The sequence below is a fragment of the Callorhinchus milii genome, unplaced genomic scaffold (assembly GCF_018977255.1).
Source record: "Callorhinchus milii isolate IMCB2004 unplaced genomic scaffold, IMCB_Cmil_1.0 Scaffold22, whole genome shotgun sequence".
Taxonomy (NCBI): domain Eukaryota; kingdom Metazoa; phylum Chordata; class Chondrichthyes; order Chimaeriformes; family Callorhinchidae; genus Callorhinchus; species Callorhinchus milii.
The window spans coordinates 8,895,443-8,918,611 of NW_024704763.1; the positions used below are offsets into that span (position 1 = coordinate 8,895,443).

Sequence of the window (23,169 nt, forward strand, 5' to 3'; positions counted from 1 at the left end):
GGATGAATTCATTGTTTTGGTCGGCCGGACGTGTGACACACACAGAAACTCATTAATTAATCCACAATTTACTGGTAAAAGGTTAATTGCGATTCCCAGATAAAGCCTGTAATCCCTCCCTCTGTGCTGTATACTTCTATGATTCTATGATTCGCTTCACGGGCTGTTTGTGGGGCTAATTGTCTGTTACGTTTGCCCATGAAAACATAGTCACTACAATTTACAACAAAATCCTCCAAAACACTTTAAAACATCCTCCCGACATGAAAAATGCTGTATCAAATACAAGAATTATTAATATTATTAATAACTAGAAAGAAATAATAATACATTTGATACAGCGCCTTATCATGTCTTCTAGACATCTCAAAGCGCTTCACAGAATATACTGTAAAGTGAATTGACTGTAGATTTTGTGGACGAAACGTGGCAGCCAATTGCACACAGCGGCGTCCCACAAACAGTCATGGATTGATTGACCAAATTATTATTTTTGAAGGAATTAGTACCTCTGGAAAAGCAATCCACCAATCAACCTACTTACTGCTAAGTGAACAAAAGACATGTGGAGTAAGGACCAACGTCTCGCCCTATATTAAGGAAGCACCCGTACAACTTTTCTAGGAACTGAAACGGAAATACCCATTGCATCTCGCTTGCAACCAAAGGATCCAATATGGAAGTAGGTTGACACACAGACAGACATTCCGTCTTTATCTATACTCAAATGAAGATCTCCTGTGGGAGGACACCTTTTGGGAGAACTCAGTGGGAGGACTCCTGTGTGATCCGGCAGATCCTGGAGTTATTGCAATGCAGCCGTGCTGTTCTTTGTGCAAAAGCTAATCTGCGCACAGCAACATCTTGCAAAAAGCCACAAAGACAATGATCAATTTTATCTGAAGGATTGTTGGCCAGGACTCTGGGAGAGAAAAGCGGTGTCTCAAAGAAAGGTCTCAATATAATATCAATATATCCTTCATTCGAATCTCTCATGTGATATTCCACATCGAATAGTGACCATTCACCCCCCGACCTGGATTTGCAGATCTAGTGGAAGGTAGTTACAACAACAACAATAAATTAAATTTGTACAGCACCTTTCATATCAGGAGGACCTCCCAAGGCACGAGACAGTCAGGATGGTAGGGGGTTAGGAGGTCAGAGAGGTCGGGAGGAGCAAGACCATGCAGGGCTTTGAAGGTGAGGATCAGGATCTTGAACTGTATCCTCTGTGTGATGGGACGCCAGTGGAGTTGGTCAAGGATGGGGGTGATAGGGTCACGGAGCCTGGTGCGGGGGAGGACACGGGCTGCAGAGTTCTGGATGATCTGCAGCCTGTGAAGGGAGAAGTTGGAGAGGCCGACAAACAATGAGTTTGCATAGTCGACCCTTGATGTAATGAAGGCATGTATGAGGGTTTTGGCGGGCTGTGGTGTGACACAGTGAGGGAACGGGCAATGTTGCGGAGGTGGGGGAAGGCAGAGCGGGTCATGGCGTGAACGTGGGTTAGAACGGATAGTTGAGGGTCCAACAAGACCCCAAGGTTCCGGACTGGCTTAGTGATGGGGAGTGGGCGACCATGGATGGTGATGCTGTCAGCGCCTGAGGTGAGGAGGCGCTGACGGGAGCCAATCAGGAGAGCCTCGGTCTTGTTGATGTTCAACTGTAGAAAGTTCGCTCTCATCCAGGACTTGATGTCTGACAAACATTCTGTCAGGACAGCAGTGGGTCCTGGAGTCGAGGGTGGAGGCAGAGAGGTAGAGTTGGGTGTCATCCGCATACATGTGGAAGTTGACCCCATGTCTCCGGATGATGTCCTCAAGGGGTACATATAGATGTTGAAGAGGAGGGGACAGAGTTCTGAAACGCCGCACAAGACGAGACAATACCCCAAATAAAATTGGGCATTCACTTTACAGTTGTTTGTGGGATGTACTGTGTGCAAATTGAATTGTAAACTCCCTTACAAAACTTTACAGAAAATCCCAGTGAAGGGATTTCATGTGGTATCAAATGTTAGGATTTTTTTTTACTTGGTTTTGTGTTGAATTTATTGAAATAACCCGACCCGTCTGCATTCCCCTGATTTAATGATGCGTCTGATTGTTTGTCCACTTTGAAGTAATCTTCTCAGTTCCCTTGTGTTCTCATAACAGATTCCAATTACAGCTTTTAATTTAATGACACAGAAATCTTCCCACATCACTTGTCTTTAGCACCTCTGAAATTACCTTCTTTATCTTGCCTGACTGTCTTATATTGTTCCACTGTCATCCCTCTGGGGGATATGAATTATCGCTCACATTCTGTTTTGTCTGTGTGAATTATCCCCCAGCGGATTGACTTGAAGATCTTCCTTCTTATCTTGCCCCCATCCTACCTTTCTCTTTATTTCTCTCTCTCCTACCCCTTGCCCCCCACTGCACCTTTCTTCCTTCAGGAAGAAGTAAGCAGACTCTGTTTCAGCCGGAATTAGTGGCAGCAGAAGATCAGAATTGTGATGGTCTCTCGTCTGGTTCCTGAGCTTGGCGGGTCTGCAGTCATTCCAGGGCAAGGCTGATGCATATGAAAAAGTATGTTTCCATTTTGTAACACATTGCTTGGAATTTATTTTGATGTGTTTTGTGTGCTGTTTATTGACTAGCCTAAAATACTCAATGGGCACTATTACACCACACGGTAAGAAATGAGAACCTCTCAGCCATCTAGCCTGAAAACAATGAGAGGCGTTCAATATCTGAATACAAACCCGCAATTCACTCTTCCCATTCAGCTCCTATTAGCACTGCAAGCCAAATCCCTAATGGGAGGGTGGTCCTAGCTAGACGTTTGCCAGACAGTGCTCTCAATAGCAAACTATGCAGGTTTGACTGGTTAGACTCCAGTAGTTACCCCAACGCACACTCTGGGTTCCCCAAGCCTTGGCTTTTGCCAACCGATGACTGATACTCTCCGGAACTAGGTAAGTAGGATGCGTCTCTCCGGAGAGAGAGTGGGAGGCATTACACACCAGACACAGAGACATTTCCACCTGTAGGTGGCCGACACGTGCAGTGTGTGGGAGGAAGTGTCGGTGGGCTGGATGGAAATCAGTCTGGTTTGGAGACAATGCTTTTAAATAAGGTGATGAGTTTTTGCATGACCAAAGGCAGGAAATACAACACTGCCCTCTGACAGTAGAAAGGCATAAACTTTCTTCCAGGTCCTGTTCAGCAAATAACTTTAATAATAATAATAATCCTTGTATTTGATGTAGCGCCTTATCATGTCTCAAAGCGCTTCACAGAATATACTGAATTGACTGTGCATTTTGTGGGCGAAATGCCACAGCCAATTGCACACAGTAGTGTCCCACAAACAACTGTGGATTGAGTGATCACATTATTATTATTTTGCTGTACAATGTACACCCTGCAGCCTCCTGTGATAAGTCACTGGTTCTCTCGAGTCTCAAGTTTATTCTGCTTAGAAAGATTTATGCTGTTCAGTACATAAATTAAGAGTGATTTGAGTGCCGCTCGTCAAGTGTGTGATGCAGAGAGCTTATTCTTAAATCTATCAATAAATAGAAAAATTTGTTAAGACATCGTAGAACAAGAAAGTGCTGATCAGCTCATTAAATCCATTCCTTACACATCACCTAAAATAACATCATGAAGCACCCCACTTTCCCTATTTCCTGGGCCACATCTACTGAGACACAGTGCACAGTCACTACACTTTTACAGGCATTCCTGTGAAGCGCTTTGAGATGTTTTAATGACTTGTTCAGACACTACATCAAGTAATAAGAGTAATCCTTGCATTTGATATAGGTGGGAAAGTCTCAAAATCACACTATTTCCTGTAAACTGTAGTGACTGTATGTTTGTAGGCAGATGCAACAGTCAATCTGTGCATAGCAACATTCCACAAACAGACATGAAGACAATGATCAATTTTATCTGAAAGATTGTTGGCCAGAACACTGGGAGAGAGAACCTCCCTCCTCTTTACCAATAGCGCTTTTTTGAATAGCATCATAGGATCTTTGACGTCCACCTGAATGGGCAGACAGGACCTTGCTTTAACGTCTTATCTGAAGGACGGCATCTCTGACAATACAACATTTCCCCCCCCACCCCCCCAGCGCTGCATTGAATGTCAGCTTACAACAACAACAAGCTTAGACTATATGAGTTCAAAGACCCAGGAGTCAAATCCGAAGGATCGGTCTTAAATTTAAATAAAGCTAACTTTGCAGGTATGAGGGAAGAATTCGCTAAAATAGACCGGGGAATCAGATTAATGGATATGACAATAGACCAACAATGGCAAACATTTAAAGATGTAGTGCAACATTCTCAGCGGTCACATATTCCCTTGAGGAATAAGAGTACCACAGGGAAAGCAGTTCATCTGTGGCTAACTAGAGCAGTTAGAGAAAGTATAAAACTAAAAAAAAGGCTAAAAACTGCCAAAAAAGAGTAGCAAACCTGAGGGCTGAGAGTGTTTTAGGGACCAACAAATGAAAACCAAAAAGCTCATTAAGAGTGAGAAAATGGATTATGAGGACAAGCTCGCAAGGAACATTAAGACAGATCGTAAGAGTGTTTATAAATACATTAAGAGGAATAGGCTAGCAAAAATAAATGTGGGTCCATTACAGGCAGAGACAGGAGGAAATATAATGGGGGATAAGGATATGGCAGAGTCCCTAAATAAATACTTTGCTTCTGTCTTCACGTTAGAAGACACAAGAAGTTTACCAGAAATAGAGATGAACCAAGGGACTAATGATAGGGAGCAACTTAGGGAAATTTACATTAGCAAAGAATTGTTGCTTGGGAAATTGTTGGCATTAAAAAGTGATAAGTCCCCTGGACCTGATGGTTTGCATCCGAGGGTTTTAAAAGAGGTAGCTCATGAGATAGTGGAGACCTTGTATCTGATCTTCCAAAATTCTTTGGATTCTGGAACAGTTCCCATTGATTGGAAGATCGCAAACGTAACACCACTATTTAAGAGGGTGGGAGAGAGAAGATGGGGAACTATAGACCAGTTAGTCTGACAGTGGTAGGGAAAATTCCAGAAGCCTTAATTAAGGATGTCGTAGTGGGATACTTAGAGGATCACAATAAGATTAGACAGAGTCAACATGGCTTTACAAAAGGGAAGTCATACTTAACAAATCTTTTAGATTTTTTTGAGGACATATCAAGTAATTAGATAGGGGGGAATCAGTGGATGTAGTATATTTAGATTTCCAAAAGGCATTTGATAAGGTGCCACATAAAAGGTTGATTCACAAGATTAGGGCCCATGGAATTAAGGGGAATATATTAGCATGGATTGAAGAATGGCTAACGGGAAGAAAACAAAGAATAGGGATAAACAGGTCCTTCTCAGATTGGTGGGATGTGACTAGTTGAGTGCCACAAGGATCAGTGCTTGGGCCTCAACTATTTACAATCCATATCAATGATCTAGATGAGGACATCGAACTTAATATATCCAAATTCGCGGATGACACTAAACTAGGAGGGAGAGTAAACACCGAGGATGACATTAAAAAAATGCAACAAGATATAGATAGACTAGATGAGTGGGCAAATAGGTGGCAGATGAAGTATAATGTAAGTGTGAGGTCATCCACCTTGGTGGCAAAAACAGTAGAGTTGATTATTTTTTAGAAGGGGAGAGACCAGATAGTGTTAGCGTTCAGAGGGATTTGGGTATCCTTCTACACCAGTCACAAAAAGTTAGTTTGCAGGTACAGCAAGTGATTAGGAAGCTAACGGTATGTTGGCATTTGTTACAAAAGGGTTAGAATATAAGAGTAGTCTTGCTGCAACTTATAGAGCCCTAGTGAGACCACACCTAGAGTATTGTATGCAGTTTTGGTCTCCTTATTTACGAAAGGATGTACTTGCCTTGGAGGGGGTGCATCTTAGATCACTAGGTTGGTACCAGGGATGAGGGGGATGAGTTATGAGGATAGGTTGAGCAATTTAGGCCTATATTTTTTAGAATATAGAAGAATGAGAGGTGATAATATAGAAACCTATTATAACAACAACAACAACAACAAGATTCCATTTATTGAGCACCTTTCACGTCGGGAGGACGTTCCAAGGCGCTGTACAGTTGAGTCAGGACCCGAGCAGGGGGAAAATGGTCAGGGTGAGGGGAGGGAAGGGAGGGAGCGAGGAGGGGGTAGAGAGTCGAGAGGGGAGCCGAAGGCACGGTCAAAGAGGATGGTCTTGAGACCGGCCTTGAAGGAGGAAAGGGAGGAAGCGGCGAAGGCACTGGGGGATAGAATTCCAGAGCATCGGGGCTGAGAGGCTGAAGGCCCGGCCACCGATAGTAGGGCGGTTGGGGCGGGGGATGTGGAGCAGACCGGAGCCAGAGGAACGGAGGGTATGGGCAGGTAGGTAGGGGGATAGTAGGTCGGAGAGGTAGGAGGGAGCGAGGCCGTGAATGGCCTTGTAGGTGAGGATGAGGGCCAGTGGAGGCGAGCGAGGGTGGGAGTGATGTGGTCGCGGTGTCTGGTGCGGGACAGTACACGAGCTGCAGAGTTTTGAATGACCTGCAGTGTGGAGGGAGGGCCGGGAAGGCGGCGAGGAGAGATTTCCCGTAGTCCAGCCTTGAGGTGACAAAGGCGTGGACCAGGGTTTCAGCCGCGTGAGGGGTGATGTAGTGCCGTAGTCTGGCGCTGTTCCAGAGGTGATGGAAGGCGGTGCCAGTTGTGGTGCGGATATGAGGGAGAAAGGACAGCTCAGGGTCGAACAGAACCCCGAGGTTCCTGATGACTTTGAGAGGTGGAGAGTGCGGCCTTGGAGGCTGATGCTGTCAGCGCCTGAGGTGCGGAGGCGCTGACGTGAGCCAATCAGGAGGGCCTCAGTTTTTCGCACGTTGAGCTGAAGAAAGTTGTCTCTCGTCCACGACTCGATGTTGGACAGACAGCTGTCAGGACATCGGTGGTCGTGGAGTTGAGGGTAGAGGAGGAAAGGTAGAGTTGGGTGTCATCCGCATACATGTGGAAGTTACCCCATGTCTGCGGATGATGTCACCACAGGGGGAGCATATAGAGGGTGAAGAGGAGGGGACCGAGGACAGAGCCCTGAGGGACACCGCACGAGACAGTGCGGGGGGTGGAGGAGAAGCCATTTTTGGAGACAAAATGAAGACGGTGGGAGAGGTACGACCTAAACCACTCAAGGACAGGGCCTTGAAGGTTTAGGTGGGAGGACAAGCGGTGGAGGAGGATAGCGTGGTCGACCGTATCGATTATTAAGGGGCACGACAGAAAAGATAGTGGGAGACTTTTTCCCCTGGGTGGAGAAACTATAACCAGGGATCACAGTCTTAAAATTAGGTTTGGGACATGAAACCAAAACCAGAGTTCAGATGCTGTATCTGAGAAGGGTTAAATAACTGAATTTCAAAGAAGTGTAAAGGAAAAGAGAAATAAAAGAAAAACCAGGAAGGAGAAGTGAGTCAAAATACAATGAGGAATGGGAAATGGTAGTCAGACACAGACATCAGGACGTTTTTCTTTACTAATTACAATTGGCAACTTTCCACACGCCTAATAATCCCTCCAAAAAACAAAAGCAATAATAAATTGGTCATTTTCAATCTACGACTGTGTGTGGGACATTGCTGTGCGCAATTGGCTGCCGCGTTCGCCCACAAATAAATAGTCAATTCACTTTACAGTATATTCTGTGAAGCGCTTTGGGACGTCCTCCCGACGTGAAAAGCGCTATATCAAATGCAAGGATTATTATTATTATTATTATTATAGAGAGGGTAAGCTGTCAATCATGGTCAGCTTGACCAAACAGAATAACCAGTCCACCCCGAACTATAACGAGCAACAGGGCAGGTCACGGCAAAGGGCGAACAACAACAACAACATGATTTGTATAGCGTCTTTCACATCGGGAGGATGTCCCAAGGCACTGGACAGTCAGTGTTTCGGATGTGTGGGTCGGGATCGGGGAGGTTGGATGACAGGGGGAGGAGGGGGAGCGAAGGCACAGTTGAAGAGGAGGGTGTTGAGATGGATCTTGAAAGAGGCAAGGGAGTGGGCAAGGCGGAGAGACTGCGGGATGGAGCTCCAGAGGGTGGGGGCAGAGTGGCTGAAGGCTTGCACACCAATGGTGGAGCGGGCGAGGCGAGGGATGTGAAGCAGGCTGGAGCCCGCTGAGCGGAGTGAGCACGCAGGTTAATGGAATGTTAGGAGGTCGCAGAAGTAGAGGGTAGCAAGGCCATGGAGGGCTTTGAAGGTGAGGACCAAGATCTTGAACTGTGTTCTCTGGGTGATGGGAAGCCAGTGGAGTCGGACGAGATTGGGGGTGATAGGGTCATGGAGCCTGGTGAACGAGAGGCGTGTCTGGCGAGTCTCGCAAAAGAAAAATAAAGAGAAGACTGCAAAATCTCACACTGAATAGAGGTGGATGTTTGTTAAGTAAACATACATGTGAACATAATAATAATAATCCTTGCATTTGATGTAGCACCTTAACATGTCTTCGAGACGTCTCAAAGCACTTCACAGAATGTAATGTAGTGACTGTGTGTTTTGTAGGCGAAACGCGGCAGCCAATTGTGCGCAGCAGTGTCCAATAAACAGCTGTGGATTGAATGACCAAATTTTATTTGTTGAAGGGTAATAAATTGCGGAAATGCGACCCGTGAATCGACTAACAACCGGGTTCCTACTTGCATGCCAGGTAAACAGAAGCATGTGGAGCAAGGAAACTTGCCCAATGTTTCGCTCTGCCTGAGAATCGAACACGGGTTCATACATACATGTGCATTGCAATTCCCTGTATTGTGGCTAAAATAGGGTCACTGTATCCACACGGACAGCTCTGTGTTAGAGGAAGGAGCTCTCAGCAATGATGAGACAAGCGAGGGCTCTTCAGTCTTGAAAGGAGACATCTCAGAGGGGACATTACTGAGGTGTACAAGATTCTAAATAAGATTGAATAAGTAAACTCAGCACAAAATGTTCGGATGCACTGAAACAGCACAAGGATTCATAGTTTTATAGGACGCACACCAGGAAGTATTTCTTTCTCTCGTTCTCTCTTGCTCACTCACACTTACTATCTCTTTCGGTCTTTCTTGCTGTCTCTTGATTTCACTGTCACTCTCTTTTTGACTTACTTGCTCTCGCTGTCTCTCCATCTCTCCCTGTCTCTCTCTTATTCACTCTGAATCACTTTCTGTTTCTTTCTGCCTCTCTCTCTCCCTCCCCCTCTCTTACGCTCTCTCTCCTCTGCTACAGATTTTCTCTGGCTCAGTGGTAGCACTCTCGCCTTCTGAGTCAGAAGGTTATGGGTTCAAGTGATGTTTTTTGCATCTTGGGAGACCTCGGAGAGGTTCGGGGCAGTGGATAGCTCCGCAACAACAGCAATAAGGCACAGAGGTAAAACCTCTGGTCACCAAATGCCTGGCACTGCCCAGCCTGGCACCTCACAGCCTGGCACCTTGGATGGAAATTTGGATCATGGGTCAACACAAATCTGGGTTGAGGAGGACAGTGGGCTGAGGGTGACCTTCACAAGGGGTGTGTGGAGGTGCAGCGTCCACTTGTTCCTGGGGCAAGGGAGGGATTAGGTTGAGGTGGGGAAAGGGGTGTGTGGAGGGTGGGGGGGAAAGGGGGTGTGATCTTTAATGTCCACCTGAATAGGCAGATGGGGCCTCAGTTTAATATATTATCCAAAGGACGGGCACCTCCAACAATGCAGAGTTCACCCAGCACTACATTGGAGTATCAGCCTAGACTATGTGATTCCAAGTCCTGTCATGGGGCTTGAACCGTTACGGTTTCTGATTGCTGTATTTATGTTTTCCTGGGTGCTATGACAAATCTTAATGATAGCGTAATAATAATCATAGTAATAATCCTTTCACTACATACAGCAAACTGCAATGAAGCGTTGAATCTGTCAAACACAGATTAGACGGTTTTCTTTTAGGAAATAACATTATAGGATAAGGTACACAGGATGTTTGGGACATTATATGCATGCGACCACCAGGAAGGTTGGAAGGCAAACAAGATGGATCTTGGTCTTTATCGTCTAACGTTTCTTATATTCTTATTTACAACGCCATATCCCGTCGTCGAGACGTCTCAAAGTGCTTCACAGGATACACTGTAAAGTGGAGGCAGTGGCGGAGCAGAGAGAGGCAATGAAATCAAATGTTTAGGTACCAGACAGACAGACAGACAGAGAGAGAGAGAGCTCCCTCCCCCACCACCCCCTCCAGCCTCACACCCAGATCATGATAGAACTTTAATTCAGCACTGCATTAAGGTGGCTGATGACAGTGTGGAGGGAAGCAGGACAGAGTTAAGGTGCTGAAGGAGAGAGAGCCTATGTTAGTAGCAGCGCTGGGTCAGTCTCTGGTGCTGAGGGGGGAGGCAGACCCCAGACCACAGCCTGACCTGCAGCCAGCGTCCCCAGGTTATAGTGCTGCTCGTGTCTGACCTGCTCCACACCCTAACCTCACACGATGGAACCCCACATCACTCGAGTTCACCTGCTTGTCGTGTGTCTGAGCTGCGTCCAGTTAACTGCAGGTGGGATAGTGTTTGATCTTTCTATCTCTCTCTCTCTCTTTCTCCCTCTCTTTCTTTCTCACAATCTCTTTTCTCTCTCTCTCTCTCTGTCTCTTTTTCGTTCTCTCTCTCTCTCCCTTGCTACCAAATTTTATCTCTCTTGCTCTTTCTCTCTCACACTCTTTATCTCAGTCTCTTGTCTCCCACTTTCTTTTTCACTCTATTTCTTTATCACTCTCTTGCGACTGTCTCTCACTCCCTTAATCTCTCTTTCTCTTGCTGTCTCTTTCTCTCTTGCTCTCATCCCCTCTCACTCTATCTCACTTTCTTGTCGGTCTCTTTGGCACTCTTGCTGTTTCTCAGACTCCCTCTCCCTTTCTCTCTCTTACACGCTCTCTCTCTTCCTCTCTGTCTGGTACCAAAACATTTGATTTTGTTGCTTTCTTTGCTCCGTCGTGTTTAACTGTCCCCAAATCCAGGCACAGTGCAATAGCCAAGGGAGGCAGTCTCGCCGTGCGCATTTTGGCTGTCACCACCGACCCAAGCTGCTTCCCCCAAAAATACTCCCACCCCTGCCCCTACCCTCCTGCTCAATCCTTCTCTCTCACCGCCCTCCTCGCCTCCTATCCCTCCTCGACCCTCCCTCAGCCTCCCTCTATTCCAGCCTGAGAATCCTCCGTCGGGCCCACCGTGGCAGACGCCACTGGCTGTCCAACAGCAACAACAACAACAACAAAATTACATTTACAGAGACGCCTTTCACATCGGGAGGACTTCCTAAAGTGCTGAACAGTCAGGTATCGGGGCCTGAGCATGGGGGAAGGGGGGTGTAGGGGTGAGGGAAGGCAGAAAGTTGGGAGGGAGACCAAAGGCACGATCCAAGAGAAGAGTCTTGAGACCGGCCTTGAAGGAGGCGAGGGAGGAAGCGAGACGACGGGACCGTGGGATGGCGTTCCAGAGTGTGGGGGCAGAGAGGTTCAAAGCCCGGCCACCGATGGTCGGGCGGGAGACATAGAAGCCGCCTTAACTGGCTCAAAGCCCATTAGTCTTAAGTAAATTGGGCATGTTCTCCCTGGAAAAGAGAAGATTGAGTGTTGACATGATTGCTGTCTAAGATTCTAAAGAAGCAGGAAATGTTGATTTTTTTCAAACCCAGATTAGATCGTTTTATTTTAGGAAATAACATTATGGGATGCAGTACATGGGTAGTTTGGGACATATGTGCACACGACTACCAGGAAGGTGGAAGGTGGACTACATGGATCTTGGTCTTTTTTCATCTAACATTTCTTATGTTCAGGTCAGAGAGCGAGGGAGGTGCCAGCGTGTGATTTATAGGTGAATGTGAGAATCTTGAAATCGACCCGTTCTGTGACAGGGCCAGAGGAGGCTAGCGAGGACTGGGGTGATGGGGGTGCAGAGTTTAGTGAGGTTGAGGATGTGGGCGCTAGAGTTTTGAATCAGTTGGACTTTGTGAAGGTTGGAGCTAGGGAGAGTGGTAAGGAGGCTAAATTAACAAAGACATGCTCTCTTGCAACCTGGGACAATTAATCAAAGTTTTCTCTGTAAATCAACCACTTTGGCAGTGCTGGGTTTATTAATAGGAAACTCTCCTATGGTAATACTATTAAAATTGATTGGGAAATCACGAAAGAGAGGGAAACTGTAATTCCTTTTGGCTGAACAACCACCGGCTTGGGCTTGAATAACATTAAAACCTCGGCTTTGTGAATCTGTCACAGTTAATTGCCTTGAGATGAAATTCAATATCACAAGACCTGACTAATGCAGTGTACAGTTGCTTCATCTAAAAAAAAAACACTTTCCTCCCAATTGTTGTGCAGTTGAGGCGATACAGACTTACAGCACCTTGGAAAAATGTTACCAATTTCTCAAATCCCTTTACGCCTTCACACCTCTCTACTTCTCCAATCTGCTTACAGCCCCCACCCGCTGCTTCCACTTGGCTGATTCCAGTCTTCTGTCCCCTCCATTCCACCATTGGTGGCCGTGCCTTCAGCCACTATGCCCCAAAACTCTGGAGCTCTCTCCCTCAATCCCTCGGCCTTGCCCCCTCCCTCCCTGCTTTCAAATCCCACCTAAAGACCATCCTTTTTGATCGTGCTTACGATCACCTCCCCCTGGCTCGGCGTCAGACTCCACCACTGTCAAGCGCTCTGGGACGCTACCTCGCATGAAGGGAGCTACATAAATGCAAGTTGTTGTTACAGGAGTGCTTCTCTTTGTTGGGCAGGTGTGGCGGATCTGTTCTCTCTGGCAAAGGCAGAGAACCAGCTGTTTAAGAAGCTGTTCCAGGATTATCACAAGTCGGTTCGGCCAGTGGATCACATGAAGGACACAGTGGATGTGAAGTTTGGGCTTGCGATCTCCCAACTTGTGGACGTAGTGCGTGGCAAACATTCTTACCCTTTCTTTCACCATTTGTTATACATAATACGGTTGTCATCCCGGCTCAGTCGGTCACACTCTCAGCTCAGGGTCAGAAGGCTGTGGGTCAGGCCCCCATGTCGGGACTTGGACCAGTCTAACCTGATGATCCAATGTAAAGATGGGGGTTGGGGGTTGCATTGTCGGAGGTGCCGTCCTTTAGACGATATGTTAAATTGAGATTCCATCTGCCTATTCAGGTGGATGGTGACGATCCCATTACCCTATTCAAAAAGAGAAGGGAGTTTCTCTCTCTGGTGTCCTGGCCAACAATTCCCCAAAATAAATTGGTCATTTGCACTGTAAGCAAAGTGCGGGTTCACCATAAAATACACAGTCACTACACTTTATGGTAAATCCTGTGAAGTGCTTTGAGATTTCCTCCTGACGGGAAAGACACAGTACCGAATCAAATGTAAGGATTATTATTATTACAATTTGCAGTATTTCTTAATGCATTCCTTAACTTAATTCACCCCGGCATTGAGGTCTGGCATCTGTGGTATTGTAAATGTTGGAGAAATTTTCCCAGTGGTCTTACATTGTCAAGTTGCTTTGCTTCAATATTTAAGCTCACACAGGTTAATATGTTTTTCCAATTGATAGAAACCCTGAAATTAACATTTCTTTTGCAGGATGAAAAGAACCAGCTAATGACAACAAATGTTTGGCTGAAACAGGTAACGATCCTCGTCAATTATACCATCAGATTGTCAGCTTGGCACAGTGGTAGCGATCTTGCCTCTGAGTCAGAAAGTTGTGGGGTCAAGCCCCACGTATTGCATTGTCAGAGGTTCTGCACTTCGAATGAAACGTTAAATCCCTCTACGCGACTGTTTGTGGGACGCTGCTCTGCTGTTCATCCCTTTCCTGACATCAGGCTGTTTATGAGTCATACTCAGCGATGCCGGTGACATTTCACTGTGGTATTTTATTTATTTTATTTATCTACTAACTGAGAGTGAAGAACACACCAAGATTTGATTTTCTCACCAGTTTTATACATTGCCCAAGAATTATTGTTATGTACGATGAGGGGCGTTTGGGAAGTAATTTTTCTGAGCAACAGAATAAAAAGCTGGAGCAAAACTGACTTTGTTTCACAAACGCCGCTCTGATTAACAACCGAGAGCCTTGTTAGTCTGAGAGAACACAGAGCAATCACTATCCCAAGGGCCCTCATGAGCTCCAGCTCCTCACAGTAAATCCACAGCTTCTGTTCCTGTGTTCACGGGAGGAAGAGAAAGTCACAGTCTATAAATGTCACATTATCCACTTTCACTCATTAGTTGGACTAATATTGGGGACTAATATTTCAGGCCTGAAATTCCTCCCAGTCTTAGCCTGGGCAAGAGTCCTGTCTTCAAATTTAGGTGTTCAGGTGGGTCCGCAGTATTCCAGGGGAACACTGCTTATGACAGCACAGCCCAGCCTGGCACATCGGCAGGACTTGGACGTGTAGACTCATCACTGGGGCAGTGACTCTTACCACTCAGCTCCTGTTAACCCTGGAAGCCAAAACCCTAACGGCTACGGTGGTCATAGCTGGACAAGCAGCGGAAAAGCTTGCTAGACAGCGATATTAATGGCAAGCTATGCGGTTTTAGCTGGTTAAACTCTAGCAGTTACCCCAACACACACTCATGTGTAGATGGCAGACATGTATAGTCTAGTTTGGAAACTCTTAATCACGGTAATAGAGTTCTGCATGTCTCAGCCTCCCAGCTGGCTAAAGGGAAAACATATTACAACAAAGCCATCTGGTGTTTGACAGGAGTAGCAATTTTTTTAAATTCAATTACAGAAAGGTCAATATTACTTGGTAACAGGATAATAGTTAAACGGTAAATTGAATAAATTGTCGCATAGCAGTTCTTCTGAGGCTAAAACAGCGCATTCAGCATCAACAACAACAACAAATTACATCTGTACAGCGCCTTTCAACAAAAACAACTTGGATTCATATAGCACCCTCCACGCATTTCATCAGGAGGATGTCCCATCAGGAGGACGCTGGGCAGTCAGGGATCCACACCCGAGTTGGTGGTTGGGATCAGGAGGGGTGGAGGACGGGGAGGGTAGAGGTAAGTGAGTGACCAAAGGCATGGTCGAAAGTGAGGGTCTTGAGATGGGAGGCAAGGGAGGGGGCGAGGCGGAGGGGCTGTAAAGGCAGCTCTTAGATGAAAGAGACAAGTTGAACAAATAAATTTGTGTATTTTTCCATACCAGGAGTGGATGGATGTGACATTGAAGTGGGATCCAGAGAAGTATGCAGGCATTAAATCAATCCGTGTGCCCTCTGATTCCATATGGTCTCCAGATATCGTTCTATATGATAAGTAAGTACACTTTCAAATAATTTCAAAGTATTTCCCTCAATTATAATAATAAAGCTTGCATTTGACATAGTGACTTGTCACGTCTTTGACACGTCTCAAAGCGCCTCACCATAAAGTGAATCGACTGAATATTTTTGGGGCAAAAACAGTCCCACACACAGTCGTGGATTGAAGTGGCCAAATTAATATTATTTTCAATTTATTATTTCTTTTGAAAAGATTATTACCCTTTTTTGTACAGCACCTTATGTTCAAAAACTCAAAGCACTTTCCAGCATCACAGAAAGCACAAGTGTAATATAATAATAAAGTGATTGATTTTCAGAGAGACACGTTTCCGCTGCGTTGAGGACGTTCTTTCTATAAAAGTATTGATTAGTGGAATGGTGAGTAAGTGAGTGAGCGAGTGGTCTGCCAGGTTTCCTCTCTCGCTTGTCATTGCCTCTTATCACTGGGCTCCATACCTGACGGTCTGCCCCAGAACAATCAGGCAGAACAAATTATAGATTTAATATCAAACAATATTTCCGTGCCTGGTTTGTGTCCTCTCTGCTACTCTGCTCCTCAGTAATACAGGAACCGTGTGCCAATCGATCAATAAACTTAATGTTGCGAAGTCTAAAGATTCGCTGTGCAGTTCAGATACATCTCTGAAACACCTGATGGTATTCATGTGCTGATTAATAAGTCAGTTACACCCATCTCACATCTGTCTATATATCAAGATATCATTGATATCATGTCGGGAGGATGTCCTCCTGACGTGAAAGACCAGGAGGAAATTACAGCAAAAATTTAATTTTGTTGTGGCATCATTACTTCTAGAGATTTCCAGGCAACAACAAACGATACACTGGACAGTGCTTAAGATAGAGTCATTTTGCTTCTGGCGACAACTCAAATGCAAGGATTATTGTAATGTAAAAAAAAGCATACTGCTTAAGAGATAGGTTGGCCTCTGAACCATGCTTTTAATTTAGATCAAGTTCCCTGTACGAGGAGCCTCTTGCGAGTGCCAGTCAGATTGGACATGATTGTATGTGCAGCTGTTATAGCCAAGATTCCCTCTCGTTCTATTTCAGCGCTGATGGAAATTTTGAAGGCTCAGTGACCAAATCGATAATTAGGTATGACGGTACCATCACCTGGAACCCGCCAGCAAACTACAAAAGCTCTTGCACCATAGACGTCACCTTCTTTCCCTTCGACCTCCAGAATTGTTCCATGAAATTCAGCTCCTGGACATATGATGGCTCCCAGGTAGACATAAAGCTTGTGGACAAGCAGGTGGACAAAACAGACTTCTTCGACAATGGCGAGTGGGAAATCATCTCTGCAACAGGACACAAAGGCAACCGAACCGATGACTATTATTGGTATCCACACATCACATACTCATTTGTTATCAGGCGCCTGCCTTTGTTTTACACTTTGTTCCTCATAATCCCATGTATTGGTTTATCGTTCCTCACCATCCTCGTGTTCTATCTGCCATCCAACGCAAGAGAAAAGATATCCCTCTGTACGTCTGTCCTCGTGTCTCTCACAGTCTTCCTCCTCGTTATTGAGGAGATCATCCCTTCGTCTTCCAAAGTGATCCCCCTAATTGGGGAGTACTTGGTCTTCACCATGTTCTTCGTGACTTTGTCCATTGTCATCACTGTCTTTACGATCAACATCCACCATCGGTCCTCCTTCACACACAACACCATGGCACCCTGGATTCGCAAGCTCTTCCTCCACAAGCTTCCACAGATCCTGTGTATGAGGAGCCGTGTGGACAGATGCCAAGCTCGCAGCTTCTGCAGGACAGAAGTGAAGAGACACACCTTGGAGGCGGCGCTGGATTCCATTCGCTACATCGCAAATCACACGATGAAGGAGAGTAACGTGCGAGAGGTAAGTGCTCAAACCCCTCTTTGGTGTCTCACATTTAATCATAAAATAATAATCCCACATTAATGATTTTTTATAAAAATGAATCCCACTGTCCTGGCCTCAAACACCCTTCCAATCCAGAATCCCTCAGCCTCGCCGGCTCCCCTCAATTCCGTGCAGTCATAATTTTTTAAGACAAAATGGTCACATGGGCTAAGACTAGATGGATTTTCAGGCCTCATCTGTGTCAGCTGTGCTGTTGTCTTCTGTTTTTATTTCAGATTTCCAGCATCTGCAATATTTTGCCTTTCATAGTATCTGTTCTTATCAGTTCCTTGACTTGAGCTAGCACCAGCCAGAAAAGTTCTCCTGTTGAGCTTCGCTTATCAGGGGCTCACTCAACGAATCCCAAGCTATAATGTCAAGGTTGAGCTCCTGGCAACTGCTATGCTTTTAGCTCTCTGTGGGTTGGGATCGGTTATTGCAGCACTTCCCACCTCAGAAGTGTGATCTGCCCTCACAGGAGGAAGGGGAGATCCTGGAATCAGAGCTCAGGCCGGGCTTGCCCTTTGACAATTTGGGGCCTAGAAGAGGGGAGATCGGTGCCCGTCTGTGGGGACAACCCTTAGACAACCCTGGTGAAACGCAATGTGGTCTAATTTGATTAATGGGGGTGAGCAGGCCTAACCTCGCTCACCAACAATGAAAAACTAAATGAGATTGAAAAAGTAAATCCAGATAATTACTTAAGGTACATTAATAATAATAATCCTTGTATTTGATATAGCGCTTTTCATGTCTTCGAGACGTCTCAAAACGCTTCACAGAATATGCTATAAAGTGAATTGACTGTATATATTTGTGGACGAACGCGACAGCCAATTGCACACAGCAGTGTCCCACAAACAGTCATGGATTGAAAATGACCATTTTATTATTATTGTTTTGTTTTGGAGGGATTATTATTAGGCTCTGTGTGGAGTAAGGAAACTTGCCCAAGGTTTCGCCCTCTGCCTGGAATTGAACTCGGGTCTCTCGCTTGCAAAGCGAGTGCTCTAACCACTGAGCTACAGGACTCCACATTAAGAGACGACACAGCTTTAGTGTTGCGAAGGGCAATTTCAGGACAGACGCAAGGAAGTTTTTCTTTGCCTGGAGGGTAATTAACGACTGGAACAGGTTATCAGGAAGAGTGTTTGAGGCCAGGACACTGTTTGCAATGTTTGAATTAAATAGAACATGTTGATCACACTGTCTATAATGAGGAAAGGGCGCCCTCTTGTGCAAAGGAACAACAACACAGGTCAGGCCTGAAATTCCGCCTAGTCTAAGCCTGCGAGACCATTTTATCTTAAAAATAAAGACCGTGTGGAATTGAGGGCAATTCTTCAGTTCTGTTTTAATTGAAGCCGAGTTTCAAAATGGGTTTTAAATGAATTGAAGAATTTTCCAGAATTCTGTGCAATGTGAAATTGGAAGACACGGCCTAAGACCAGGTTGGATTTCATACTTGCGATCCTCTTCTATGGCTAGTCAGTCTGACCTCTCTTCCCCAGTCACTAATCAATAATGCTATAATCTCAGTGCTTCAGATCAATACCACTGGGAGATGACTCTGGGTTTGGGCTTTCAGTATCCTCACACGCTGTTGACATCCTGGGGCAATGGTTGAACTCTGGTTCCTCACCCAATGCTCATTTCTTCTTCATGTGTGATTGCTTCATGGCCTTTAGTTGAAGATCGAGCGTGGTGTTACTGCAGCACATAACACAGAGTATGGCTCAGCTACATGTCACATCCCTCGTCCCCTCCGCTCCACTGTGGGCAACTATACTTCCAGTCACTACACCCTGCAACGCTGGAACTATCTGCTTCAATCCCTCCACCTTGCCCCCTTCTTGCCCGTCTTCAGATCACACCTGAAGACCATCCTCTTTGACCATACCTATACTCCCCTCCCCCCTCTCTCCAGCTTGGAGTCAAATTCCACCACAGTTAAGAGCTCTGATACTCCACCCCATGTGTAAGGCACTGTATAAATGCAAGTTGTTGTTGCTAATTTCACTTTTGATCTGGCAGTGGACTGAGTTACGTATCAATCTACTTCCCACCCTTTCCCGGCTCCACTGGCTCCCCATCCCTCAGATAAACAAGTTTAAGGTCCATGTCCTCATCTTCAAAGCCCTCCATGGTCTTGCTCCATCCTACCTCTGCTCCTAATAAAACATTACCCACTCCCTCTGCTCTGCAGGCATCAGCCCTTGGGACTTCAGACTTCTTGACCCTACCCTCTGAAACTCCATCCCAGAACCTCTTCACCTCGTCCTGACCCTTGCCATTGCAAGACCCATTCCTAAAACATATCTTCTTTAATTGTGCCTTCGGCCATCTGCCCTCCTCCACCCTCCCTCCCTCCACCCCTCTTTGACTCCAACCCCCAGCTCGAGTGCAAACCCTTAATTGTCCAGTGTTTTGAGATGCTGACGTGAAAAGGCCCTGTGTAAATGTAATTTGTTGTTGTTGCTGCAGACGTTGGCTGAACTGCTCTCTCGCTCTCCTGTGCAGGTTGTGGAAGACTGGAGGTTCGTAGCCCAGGTGCTGGATCGAATGTTCCTCTGGACCTTTCTGTTTGTTTCCATCCTGGGTTCGATGCTACTCTTCATCCCGGTGATTCATAATTGGGCGCAAATCACCATTCCTGTGCTGAAATAGAGACTCCGAGTTCAGCACGGGATCCTGCCAGCATATCCTCTCTGGGTGTCCTGTCACCCTTGTTGGGGTCTGTGTTAAAGAGGATCGTTCTGGCTCTGTCCTCTCTGGAGCCACACAGTGCAGCCGCCTCACATGCTTCACTAGAGAGTGAGTTCAGTTATAACCCAGTCACAACGTGGCCCCCATTCACATTGCATGGATATGGCCGGCCCCTCATTCCCCTCGCGCAGGCCCCGGCTTTTCGTGCTAAAGTGCCAATTTTCAGGTCATCGGGACATCACACGTTACTTCCTGCTTTAGCAGTAAGCACTCCGACACAGGACGCTCCCGTGTGAAGGGCGCTATATAAATGCAAATTGTCATCGTTGTTGTAAATGCAGTCGAAATCTTTCTGCATGGATTTGTCACCTCCCGCCTGGATTACTCCAACTCACTCCTCACCGGTCTCCCCAGCTCCACCATTCACAAGATCAGCTCATTCAGACTCTGCCGCCCACATACTGACCCGAACCAAACTCCCTACCCACATCTCACCAGTTCTGGCCCAGGCTCCACTGGCTCCCCATCACCAAACAGATTGACTTCAAGATCCTCACACTAGTGTTCAAATCCATCCACTCCCTGGCACCTCCCTCCCTCTACAACCTCCTCACTCCTCAATCCACCACCCGGCAACTTTGCTTGACTGGCCCCGGCTCCTGCTCGTCCCTCGCACCCTCCGCCCCACCATCAGAAGTCGTGCTTTCAGCCACTAAACTCCAAAACTCCCTCAATCCCTCTGCCTTGCTCCACCTCTCCCCTCTTTCAAGTCCCGCATGAAACTTTCCTCTTTGACCATGCTTGTGGCCACCTCCCCCTCCTCAGAGTCAGGCTCCACCACTGTTGGGCGCTCTGAGATGCTATCCTGCGTGGAGGGTGTTATATAAGGGCAAGTTGTTGTTGTTGTTAACCAGGAAGTATTTTTTTTATTGCTGAGCACGGTCAGGCTGCTCACCTCCATTAACCAAATTAGACCCAATCGCTTTACTGAAGAGAACAAGGGTTGTCACCACAGACGCGACCTGGGGTCAAGGGGAGGGGAAGGAGGGTGACCAATGGCATAGTCAAAGAGGAGGGTTTTGAGGCGGGACTTGAAGGAGGCTAAGGAGGGGGCGAGGTGGAGTGACTGGGGAATGGAGTTCCAGAGGTTGGGGGCAGAGTGGCTGAAGGCTCTCCCGACAATGGTGGGGCGGGTGGGTTGGGGGATGTGGAGCAGCCGGAGCCGGCTGAGCGGAGGGATCGGGCGGGTTGGTAGGGGGTTAGGAGGTCACAGAGATAGGGTGGGGCGAGACCATTGAGGGCTTGTAGTTGAGGACCAGGATTTTGAACTGGAATATCTGAAGGATACAGAGACAATGGAGTCGGGCGAGAGTGGGGGAGATGGGGGTCATAGAGTTTGGTGCGGGAGAGGACACGGGCTGCATGTAATTATTGACGGTGCTTGAGGGGGCGCACAGAGGAGGTGGTGGGTAGTGTAAAATAGGATTTTGGAGTTATTTTTAGCTTCCAGAATGATCTTTGAGTAGTATACAGTTTTTGCTTGTGAGAGGGATCGGCGGTAGGTGTAAAGGTGCTCGAGCCACAGTTGGCGGTGAACCATAGGCTGGTTTTCTGCCACCTGGCTCGAGCAACCAGGTTTGTGATTTTAGGGAGCAGAAATGGCTGTTGTACCAGGTGGAGCAGGTGGGTTTGGAGATGGCCCTGGATTTCATGGGGACAAGGGATTTGAAAGAGGAGAGGCGATCATGGTTGCTGCAGGTGGAAGGCTAGAGTGAGAGGAGGTCTAAGGTTGAGAGGACATTTGTCAGGCTCTCAGGGGAAAGCCTTTTCCATTGCCAAAAAAGGATGGTGGAGGGCTTGTTGGAGGGGAGAAGGATGCGAGAGGAGAGGGAGAGAGGAGATGGCCTTAACTGTGATGGATAGACCAGAGATATCTAAGCTGTGGGTGATAACATGGTCTAGGGGCTGGCTAATGTTGTGGGTCAGAGAGTTTATATGGAGCATGAGATTTAGGTTGGAGAGTAGTGCAGTGGAGCAGAGGAAGTTGGGCAGGAGCAGTTGAGATGAAGGTTGAAATTGCCCATGATGAGTAGGCGTTCAATGCACAGGGACAGGGATGAGAGGAGGAAGGAGCCAGGAGGTTTGGGGGGGGGAGTGGGGTGGTACACAAGGAGTATTTTGAAGGAAAGAGAGGAGAGAGAGGTTACAGATTGTGGGGTGAAGGTAGAGGGTGAGTTGCTCAAAAGAGGGGAAACAGACAGAGGAAAGGGGGGATAGGTTATATAATCTTGTTATTGTTAAGAAAGGTTTGGGAGATAAAGGCCACTCCACCGCCATGATGGTTGGAGCGGGGAGGGTGTGGTGGAAATTTTAGCCAGGGAGGAGGCTTCAATACAACAACAACAACAAGATTCCATTTATAAAGCGCCTTTCACGTCAGGAGGACGTCCCAAGGCGCTGCACAGTTGGGTCATGACCCGAGCAGGGGGGAAATGGTCAGGGTGAGGGGAGGGAAGGGAGGGAGCGAGGAGGGGGGAAATGGTCAGGGTGAGGGGAGGCAGCGAGGAGGGGGAAGAGAGTCGAGAGGGTAGCTGAAGGCACGGTAACAGGGTAACAGAGTCACTGGTGGACAGCCAGGTTTCCAAGAGCCTTTGGATGTCAATATGCTCATCCAGGATTAGGTTGTGAATGACAAGGGCTTTGTTTGAGAGGCAGCGGATATTTTGGGGGCCGATGTGGGTGGGGGCGCTGATGGGATTGGATGCTGGGGGGGAGGGGCTTGGGGAGTTGCAGATTGTGGGGTGAGAGTGACTATGGGGTTTGAAGTGGGGGAAGAGTTGTGAAGGGTGTGGATGTAGATGTGGGAAGGATTTGCCTTACGGATGCTGGGGAGGGTCTTGCATAATGAGTGGGCAATGGGGCAGTCAGGTTTCTGCTCTGGGACAACCAACAACGGGTACCCCAATGACCACAGCGGAGGATACCCAGGCTGCAATAGAGGGAGGTAGTGGATGATTCCAGGAGAGAGAGGCAGGATGGTATGGGGTTAGGAGGGCAATAGGAGAGCAGAACGGAGGTTGTATATCGCGGAATAGGGAGTAGAGTTTGGGACATTTTTTTTCAGGGGGGAGGGGGAGGGGTGGGGGGAGTATGGCTTGGTTTGGTGGGGGCAGCCACAACGCGCATGCC

At 46.9% G+C, this 23,169-nt stretch overlaps 1 protein-coding gene across 1 annotated transcript; it reads left to right on the plus strand.

Annotated features, from left to right (window-relative positions):
* Positions 1-12,898: 12,898 nt before the first annotated feature.
* On the plus strand, positions 12,899-19,941 carry chrna5 (cholinergic receptor, nicotinic, alpha 5). Its single transcript, XM_042343147.1, has 5 exons — positions 12,899-12,970; positions 13,648-13,692; positions 15,242-15,351; positions 16,434-17,250; positions 19,795-19,941. The coding sequence occupies exons 1-5, from the start codon at positions 12,914-12,916 to the stop codon at positions 19,939-19,941; spliced, it is 1,176 nt and encodes a 391-aa protein (XP_042199081.1). The 5' UTR covers positions 12,899-12,913.
* Positions 19,942-23,169: the final 3,228 nt, after the last annotated feature.

Excerpts from the sequence above, each read along its gene's own strand:
- chrna5 (XM_042343147.1), top strand. The coding sequence starts at position 12,914 with ATGAAGGACACAGTGGATGTGAAGTTTGGGCTTGCGATCTCCCAACTT. Across the intron at positions 13,693-15,241 it reads CAAATGTTTGGCTGAAACAG|GAGTGGATGGATGTGACATT; the intron begins GTAACGATCCTC and ends TTTCCATACCAG. Across the intron at positions 17,251-19,794 it reads AGGAGAGTAACGTGCGAGAG|GTTGTGGAAGACTGGAGGTT; the intron begins GTAAGTGCTCAA and ends TCTCCTGTGCAG.